The sequence below is a fragment of the Nicotiana tomentosiformis genome, chromosome 3 (genome assembly GCF_000390325.3).
Source record: "Nicotiana tomentosiformis chromosome 3, ASM39032v3, whole genome shotgun sequence".
NCBI lineage: Eukaryota > Viridiplantae > Streptophyta > Magnoliopsida > Solanales > Solanaceae > Nicotiana > Nicotiana tomentosiformis.
Window position 1 is genome coordinate 61,133,240 of NC_090814.1, and position 10,275 is coordinate 61,143,514.

General features: G+C 34.6%; 1 protein-coding gene across 1 annotated transcript; it reads left to right on the top strand.

The window, feature by feature from the left end:
* The first annotated feature begins 1,937 nt into the window (after positions 1–1,937).
* LOC104102516 (protein SMAX1-LIKE 8-like) lies at positions 1,938–8,005 on the top strand. The gene is made up of 3 exons (XM_009610235.4): positions 1,938–3,569; positions 4,896–5,142; positions 5,936–8,005. The coding sequence occupies exons 1-3, from the start codon at positions 2,371–2,373 to the stop codon at positions 7,754–7,756; spliced, it is 3,267 nt and encodes a 1,088-aa protein (XP_009608530.1). The 5' UTR covers positions 1,938–2,370; the 3' UTR covers positions 7,757–8,005.
* The last annotated feature ends 2,270 nt before the right edge of the window (positions 8,006–10,275 follow it).

The window sequence follows — 10,275 nt, forward strand, 5'->3', positions numbered from 1 at the left end:
AAGTAAGGAAGTTTTCCACGTACAATTCTTGTTTTCTTTATTTTCCGCATTTATTACAGGAATTACAAGAACCAGGTTATGAGGAAAATGTAAACTACTGGTTGAGAATTCTAATTGGTCAATACACTATTTACTCCTCCTCTCGTGTATAAGTGGGGTATAATTTTAACAGGCGGGAGGTAGGTCAAGGGGCTGGGGATGGCGGGGTTTAAATGGGGTGGCGGTGTGGATGGGGAGTATTGAAAGTGAGTTTCAAAACAAATTTACTTTTAGTAGGGGAGTTAATTTTCTAAAATTGAAGAAAAATGAGTTCATAAGATAATTTTTTTAGAATATTTAATTCAGCCAAATATGAAAAATTTGAAAAATATTTTTGAGATAAAGTTTTCCTCTCTACAAAGCACACCCTATATGTGTATCTCAATACAAACACAAGATTATATTGATATGTTATGTCTAGATCCTCTATTGCTGTAAATTAATTTTTATCTATCTAAAAATTATAACTTTATCTATCTGAATTTACTTGCAAACCCCTAGAAACATTTAAACTAATAATGAATCTCAAAGTGCTCTAACGAAAGTCAAAAGGATTCTTACATTCTTTCACATAAGTGCTCATAATGTTAATAGAAAGTGTAAGGCATTCCGAATCAAATACTTTTTGTGCAAATGGGAAGATGACAAGGGAGTCTACAGTTGACGACTTTGGTCGCTTCTTTTTGTTGTCAAATCATTCCTCCTCTGACCTTTATGGTATAATTAGCTCATTGAATTAGCAAAAGAAAAATTAATAGTAGAAATTTACCTTTACCTTCAAGAATGCACGAAGTGATCAACACTAATGATTACAATGCAGTAAAGAATACCTCATTATAATTATGCAACTAGTGGAGGAAATAATAAAGAAGAAACTCTTTGAGGCTATTGGTATTTTGCCTAAGTCAACAATATTATGCTAATGACCAGTAGAGTATCTTTCATTATTGCTAAATTGAATTTACAGAAACCAAGATTACAAAAATATTTGGAATTAGGTTGCTTTTGTAAAACAGTGGAACCTTGATTCTTGAAGAATAAAGAAAGTTAGAAAGAAGAAAAGAAGCTCTCAAACAATATTTTAAGAATCAGCACAATATTTTTAGAGATATGTTGGGTACGAAGAACACAGTCTCATATTAGAAGTTATTAATGAAAATAAATTGTATATAAAGTGTAGTGATAATTTTAAAAGTATAAGACTTTTCGAGAAGTATTAAGTGAATACCATCCAAATCGAACATTATTGCACTATGTTAAAAATATGTTTTGGACTGATTTTGCGAAACAGGATTAAGATGCTTCTTGACTTAACTTCTTGACACACTTATATACCATTCACATAGATTTGGATGCAAACGGTTTGTGTATTGCTGCACTAGAAATAGACCATACTACAAGTAGAAAGTGACGTTAGAGTCCTATTTGGCCCATTACTTAATGAGTGGACTCAGCATCTCTCTCTCACTGTCATGACTCATGATACACTGAGTATATATTGGTACCCTAGTAACAAGAATTATAAGTAATAAATATAATAAGTTCACAAAGATTTCAAATGTACTATTTATGTGATAGTGTTTGATTGAACACTAAGTTTTAAAAAAAATATTACTAATGATTATTGAAGTTTGTGGTATAAAACAAGATATATATATATATATATATATATAGATATTTTTGTGACAATAATTTTAGAAGGTATTGACAAAAAAGGAAAGAATATCACGCAAATTGGGAATAGTATACTCAGTTACCGCCTACACTTGCCTTGTGTTGTGTCTAAAAAAATGGTCCCCTACTGGTATAACCATCACAAGTCTCCCCACCACCAACACCAACAGCAGCCACTAACAGTGTGAAGCACCATCAACAAACAAACATTTAACCCCACCATCTCCCTCCTAGGACCTCTCTTTCCTTCCTCTCCTACCCATAAATAACACAAGAATACCCCCATGTGATGGATACACTTGATGTTTCTATTAACAGGTTCTGCCACCATATTTCTCAACTTTCCTTCCTTCCTTCTTTCTTTCTTTCTTATAGTATTTAATATTAATATAACTAACTACTCCGTACTTGTACTAATACCAACATGAGATATTTCAGAAGCAAATAACATTTTATATATATATATATATATATATATATATATATATATATATTGTTAGTACTTTGTTGTCAGCTCTTTTGTGCTAGTAGCTTTTACTCCTATATTTTATGTTTTCTTGATACTACTAAGTGACATTTCAAGAATTCCGTACTTTGTGTTCACGTTTACCCCTACAACAACAACAACAAAGGACTTTGTATTTTAATCTTCCGGAGATGCCAACGCCAGTTAGTAGTGCCAAGCAATGCTTGACACAAGAAGCAGCCGTAACCCTCGACGATGCTGTGGCCGTAGCAGCTCGTCGCGGCCACACTCAAACTACATCTCTTCATTTCATATCTTCCTTATTATCTCTTCCTTCTTCATGTTTACGTGAGGCGTGTTCGCGTACACGTAACCATGCGTACTCTGTACGCGTCCAATTCAAAGCTCTAGAACTCTGTTTAGGGGTGTCAATGGACCGGTTACCTTCGTCGCCTAACAAGATCGACGATCCACCTGTTTCGAATTCTCTCATGGCTGCCATAAAGCGGTCTCAAGCGAACCAAAGACGACAGCCGGAGAATTTCAATTTCTATCAGCAACTGCAACTGCAACAGCAGAATCAGTCAGCTTCTTGTTCTTCAGTTCCAGTAGTTAAAGTTGAGCTGCGGAATCTCATCATTTCTGTACTTGATGATCCTGTTGTGAGCAGAGTATTTGGTGAAGCTGGTTTTAGGAGTTGTGATATTAAGCTTGCTATTCTTAGGCCTGTTCATCAACTCTTCAGATATTCAAGATTCAGAACACCACCCTTGTTTATGTGTAATTTAAGCAGTCAAACGGATTCGTATAACCGTAATTTTAGCTTCCCTTTCTTGAGTTTTAGTGGGGGAGAAGATGATTGCAGGAGAATTGGGGAGGTTTTTATCAAGAATAGAGGAAACAATCCACTGCTTCTTGGTACTTTTGCACATGGTTCTATGAACAGTTTCTTGGAAATGGTAGAGATGAAAAAAGGAGGAGGAATTCTTCCCCTTGAGGTATGTGGATTGAGTGTGATTTCTATTGAGAATGAGATATTGAGGTTTGTTACAGGTGAATGTAATGAGGAATTAGTGAAGTTGAAGTTTGAGGAAATTGGAACTATAGTGATGCATAGTATAGGGTCTGGTCTCGTAGTAAATTATGGAGATTTAAAAGTTTTAGCAAGAGATGATACTTCTATTGATTCTTGCAGGTATATAGTTAGCAAATTGATAAGTTTATTAGAGATTTATCATGGCAAGTTATGGTTGATTGGGTGGGTGGAGAGGTATGAGATATATTTGAAAGTTTTGAATAGATTTCCTTACATAGAGAAAGATTGGGACTTGCAAATTTTGGCAATCACTTCTTCAGGGCCTCCAAAGGAAGAATCATTTCCCAGATCCAGGTAAGCTGAAAACTCTTTCCAGTAGATATTCAGATTGTTAAATTATTTCACTTGGTTTCTTTAGTAATTATTGTTACCATGAAGTGGAACTGAGTATAATGTACTTTAGATATGCACGCAGCATATCTTAGCTTTTTGATTCTGTTGTTTTTATCTGTGGTGTAGTTTGTTTGCATTTTCTTGTCCGATACTAGTGAAGGACTAGTCCAAGTAGACATGTGAGACTTTTGGACAACTTTTAGTTTTTAAAAAGGCACCCCGGTGCATAAAGCATCTCGCATTAATGCAGGGTTTGGGAAAGGGCCACACCCTAAGGGGTGTGAGGTAGACAGTCTACCCTAATACAAGTATTAGTGGTTGCTTCCACGATTCGAATGCAGGACCTATAAGTCCAAGCAGAAATGTGAGACATTTGGACAACTTTTAATTTTAAAAAAAAGGACAGTCCGACATACAAAGCATTCCGCGTTAACACAGGCTCCGGGGAAGGGCCGCACCCCAAGAGTCTACCCTAAAGTAAACATTAATGTCTACTTCCGCGGCTCGAACATCAGAGATAGTTTTAATGAATCCTTTAAAAGACAAATTATTTAGTGTTATTAATAGGTTGATATGTTAAATGAAAGAATAAAGAGTTACTAATAGTTTTAGTTACAGCTTGTTTGGATTGTTGTTACATGTCGTTTCATAATGTATCGTATTGTATTGTACTATAATGTATTGTATTGTTTGATGAATACAATGTTTGGATAGATTGTATCGTTTGCCGTCGTTTCACGATGTCACACTAACAATATGAAGAATAAACTTGCAACATTACTAAGAAAAAATAGGATACGGAGTTGAATTATTATACAAAAAAGTAGGATAAAGAATAAAATATGATTATTTAATAATAAAGAAGGGCAAGATGCGAGGAAAAAAGCAAAGAAACGACGCCACCACACCAAATCTGTCGTTTCATAAAGTGACACTTTTGAATTTAACGATACGGTACAATAAGATTAAAGTAGCAATCAAAACAAACATTGTATTTAAAGTAACAACACAATGCAATATGATAGGTAACAACCATCCAAACAAGTTGTTAAGGAAGTTAGATTGTCCAGTTTGGTTAATAATTGAGGATATTTTTATTGAAGCTAACAAATTCTAAGGTTGAAGCCGGAAATTTGTGAATATTAATTCAAAATTCAGAAAAAAAGATGAAGCTTCTATTCATGAAAATAGTGTAGGTGAAAATTGAAAATTACTTTAAAGGAGAGACAGAAATAGTTTATGTGAGAAATTAAGTTGTTCATTAAAAGTTCCCATTTGGCTTCACAGCTTGATGGAATCTTTTGTGCCGTTTGGAGGATTCTTTTCAGCAGCAGCTGCTGATCATGATATTAAAAGCCCGTTAATTAGCTGCTCATACCAGAGTGCATCCCGCTGTCACCTCTGCAATGAGAAATGCAAACAAGAGATAAACACACTCTCAAAGAATGGATTTAGCAGTGTTTCAGTTGCAGATCACTGCCAATCAAGTCTGCCTTCTTGGTTGCAAATGACTGATCAACTCCACTCTATGAAGGTCTGTGTTTCTCTCAATTCTACTAGTCAACTTCTCTATTTTTCTAGTACTAGCACAATATTATACAAATAAGGCTCTCGGATTCGTTCAACTGAACTTGTTATTTTTAGCTCAAACTATGTATACATATGCACATACAAAAATGTATAGATAACAGTTTTCATGAACCTTCTATTCCTTTTGTTTAGGTTCAGCAGTTTTCTCTTCGACGCTTCAACTGATCTGGAGTTATATATGAACTGTGTGCCTAGAGATTTCAGAATTACTTAACCGCGAGTGTGTTTGGTGTGCCGAAATCATTTTCTATGATAAATATTTTCCATGTTAGGTCGGTGAGTAAAAAAAAAATCTGGAAAAAGTGCATAATAAAGTTTAATAATAATATTAGTATATCGGAGTTTGTTTTGTTAAAGAGTGTTCTGATGAAATATTGAGTTATAAAGATCAATAATAAAATTTAAGTGTCAATTAGAGCAAGTAATATGAAACTAAAAGTTAAAATAGTTGTATTATCCTCTGTACATCACGCTCAATTTTGGTAATAATATTGTTAGTTATAAAAAAAATTAAAAAATTAAGTAGTTGTAAGAAAAAGGACTTCCACCTCCAAGTTGAAAAGTCATTTCCCTCTTTGACGGAAAACATGTTCTTGGGTAACCAAACACCAGAAAATAACCTTCTCATGTAACAAATTTTCTTGAAAAATAGCTTTTGTACCAAATACACCTTACGGCAATCTTCACAATGTTCCGGTCTAATCATGTAATAACTTTTTTATATATCTTCAGTGCAGGCCAAAGATGATAAAATGGTATTTGGTGCTAAAGTTGCTGGTTTGCAGAGAAAATGGGACAATCTCTGTCAGCGTTTACATTACAATCAACCATTACCCAAGACTAGCAGTTTTCCGTTGGGTTCTCAAGTTCCATCTGTTGTAGGCTTTCAAGTTGTTGATCAAGACCAAAAAGAAGGCATCAACGACCACAAAAGCGGCCACACAAATGCATCTTCAGCAGAAACTGGCAGGAAGAATATGAATTCCAGCATGTTAACAATGTCTTCATCAAATGAAAGCAGTCCTTTAGGTATGATATCAGAGACCGGCAATGATAAATTTCTCTCCAAGTTTAGTGAAACGCCTTCAAAAAGTGTCGATGAGGGTGGCCTCAACTCTCCAGCCTCTGTAACTTCAGTGACAACAGATTTAGGTTTGTGTGTGGCCTCTACTTCTCCAGGCAAAGAACAAGAGCAGCTGACAATTCCGAGTAGCATCAATCAAGCACATCATATATCATCCGATGTATCTGCAAGTGCTGAGGTGGTCTCGGGGAGTTTCTTTAACCGGTCCCCACTATCGCCATCTTCTAATTCTCTTCAGTGTCTCCACAAGCAATTGGATCCAAAAAATTTCAAGATGCTATACGCAGCTCTTATGGAAAAGGTCGAATGGCAAGAGGAAGCTGTAAATGCTATTAGCCAAACAATAGCTCGGTGCAGAAGTAGAAACGAAAGAAGCCATTGCATACATCGTGGGGACATATGGCTCAATTTCCTTGGACCTGATAAGATGGGTAAGAAGAAAGTTGTGATTGCATTGGCGGAGATTCTATATGGAAGCACAAACAACCTAATCTCTGTGGATCTAAGTCTCCAGGACGAAGTCGGGTTGTTTGATCTCCAGGTATTGAACAGATATGATGTGAAATTCAGAGGGAAGCATGTTGTTGATTATGTTTCTGATAAATTGAGGAACAACCCCTTATCTGTTGTTCTCCTTGAAAATGTCGATAAAGCTGACTTACTCGTTCAGAAAAGCTTGTCCCAGGCTGTTAAGACGGGTCGATTTTCTGATTCTCATGGTAGACAAGTTAGCATAGCTAATGCAATCTTTGTGACAACATCATCAAGATTAGATGAAGAAACAACTCTTCATTCTACCAAAGAGACATCTCATGACTATAGTGAGGAAGATATATTGGCAGCTAAAGGATTGCAAATCCAGATGCTAATAGCATTTGATCTTGCAGATGATGTCAAAAGTCCCAAATCAAGTACATTAGTAACAACTAGAAAGCTTACTGTGAATAAAAGAAAGCTTGCTGGTTCAAGCGAACGTGTAGATCAGCAATGTGGAAGCTCGGAGATAGCCAAACGAGCACACAAGGCGTCAAATACATGCCTAGATTTGAATCTTCCAGCTGAAGAGAGTGAAAATTATGACACATTTAATGGAGATTCAGGATGCGACTCATGGTTGAAAGAATTATTTGCACAATTTGATGAGACGGTGATTTTCAGGCCATTTGATTTCGACTCACTGGCTGAGAAGCTGTTGAAAGAGATCAGACTATGGTTCCACAGAATTGTAAGTCCAGAATGTTTGCTAGAGATGGACACGAAAGTATTGGAACAAATTCTGGCAGCAGCATGTTTAACAGATAGCAAGAAAGTAGAAGATTGGATTCAACATGTTCTTAGCAAGGGATTTATGGAAGCTCAAGAAAGGTATAGCCTAAGTGCTCGTTCTGTAGTGAAACTTGTGACTTGCGAGAGTAGTTTCCAAGAAGTGCATATACCACCAGTTCTCCTTCCTAGTAGAATCATAGTGAATTAAAAGATAGTATAAGTTTGCCTATTTATATGTAATATATACTATATAGTTTTATAAACATTTTAGCACCTAGCTAGTTAGTTATGCTTGTGTTGCCCGATCTGTCCCATGTTTTATTGGGTTTTGCGGGTCACGCGCGTTTGTATAGTTTTAATAAGGGCATAAAAATTGTAGATTTCACCTAAGGTATCTGCAAGCCCTGAATTATTTATGTGTTATGAGTTTATCAATATTGCTCCCGATTGTATTATATTTATTCTGTCTTTTGAACTTTTTCCTCTTTTGGGGGTCCTACTAGTTACAAGTTGTGTTCATATTCTTTCTAAAGTAACATTATTATGTAGGGGTACATGAGTCTGGTTCGTTCGGATATTCTAATTACCAAATCAAATCAATTGTATCGAGTTATTAAATCTAAATACCAAACTAAATCAATAAAAGTCGGAATTTTTAATCTAGGATTTTTCGTTTTTTTTTCATAAAGTCTTTATAGCACAAAACGTAAAATTTGTGCTCCAAATATTTCTTTAATCATAGTAAGACAGAACTATATAAGGTATTTTTCAATAAAATAACATAAATATGAGATGAGTCATGGCATTGTACTAAAATATTCAATAATAAAGATAGTAAAATCGCATAAAATAAATATTATTAATAAGCCATAATAAAAACAAACATAATTTAAAATTATGACTAATAAGTAGTATTATTTACATGACTAACCACTAAAAGAAAAATAAGTTATACATTTTATCTAAACCATGGAAAAACTAAAAAATAGATATCCAACACTATTTTCATGCATAGTACAATTGAATTGATTGTCTTTAATTAGCATTAGTATTGATTTGATTTTGGTTTAGGATTTATTTGAGTTACTAATATTTATGGACTATAAAATTTATTGGAGCATCCAAAAATTATAAGCTCAAGCTTGAAATAATACGTTAAAAGATAAAACTATGAAAAAGCTTAAAAAATATTTATAAACTACACTACCATAAATATGTTTATGTATTAAATATATTTAAAACTTCTATACATATAATGTCGGGTTGGTTTGGTTTCGGTTTGATTTTTTTTAGTTAAAACCAAACCAAACCAAATATGGTCGGGTTTTTTTTTCCAACACCAAACCATAGTCGGGTTTTTGTTCTCGGTTTGACTCGGATTATCGGGTTGGTGCGGTTTGTCGGTTTCATTTATACACCTGAGTTACCCCGTTATATATAAAAAGACATCGACAGCTTTTGTACTTATATATATATATATATATATATATATATATATATATATACACACCTTGAAAAGTGAGTTTATATTAATTAGGCATCTCGATACACAAAAGTTGATTGGAGGTACGGGTCGAATCTATTGTTTAGCATAGCTTTTGTATGGGATGTACCTAGGGGTGCTTATCGGGCGGATAATTATGCTTAACGGTTCGGCTTATCGGTTATCGGATTATAAATATAGTAATCTGCTAGCCATCCAATGAGACAACAGGAGGATTGGTATCGGATTAACGATTATCGGGCGGTTTATCGGCTAAGTCAAATAGAAATTTTTTGAACAATCATTCGATCAATACCAAACGGTTTCAAATCAATTCCATCTAGGATCTACAAATTACTTCCAGTTCTGACCATTATCATAGATCTCTTTCTCTAGTTCTATCTTGAGATGTTGTGTTGATATCTTCTTTGATTCTATCTTGAAATTGTGTTTGCACTGTCTTAATTTTCATGCATATTTTCTGGAAAGTATTGATTAAACAATTGTATTATATAGCTGGTAAAATTTTGCTATGAAAAAAATAATTCTATCACTACTGCACAAAATACAGATGCACTTCTAACTTCTTATTAGTTTTCACTTATTTTTCATTTGGTTATTATAAAGGTATCTAAGTTACTTAGTCCAAATGCCATCTAAGGCAACATAGTCTGAATCTGCTGCAAGTACATAGTTTGAATCTGTTGGAACGTAACTTCTAAGGCATCTAAGTGGAAACTAAGTAACTTAGATGACATTTTCGTTGCAGAAGGCATCTAAGTTAAGTTGCAGAACTGCTGAAAGATTTTCTAAGCTCTGGTGACTGGCGACTTCTCAGTAGTACTTTATATACATAGGGGTAAAAGTATAAATATAAAAATTCTTAACAGGTTAATGGTTTACCCAATAAGAAAATTGAGTAAACTGCCCCCAAACCGTTAAGCCGTTAATTATAAAATCTCAATCCATTCACCATTTATTAACCCGATAATCCGATACCAATAAGCCAATAAGCTATCAGTTCGGTTCGGTTAACGGCTTCGGTTCGGTTTTGAACAGCCCTAGATGTCCCTGGTTCGATTGTTGACTACCTCTCCTTAAGGTTTTTCGATTTTTAGCATAACCACTATCTGCATCCCAGATTGTTTTATTCATAGGGGTCGTTTGGTTGTCGGTTAGAGTTATGCAGGTATTAGTTATATATGTATTAGTTATGCAGGTATTAGTTATGTATGTGTTATGCA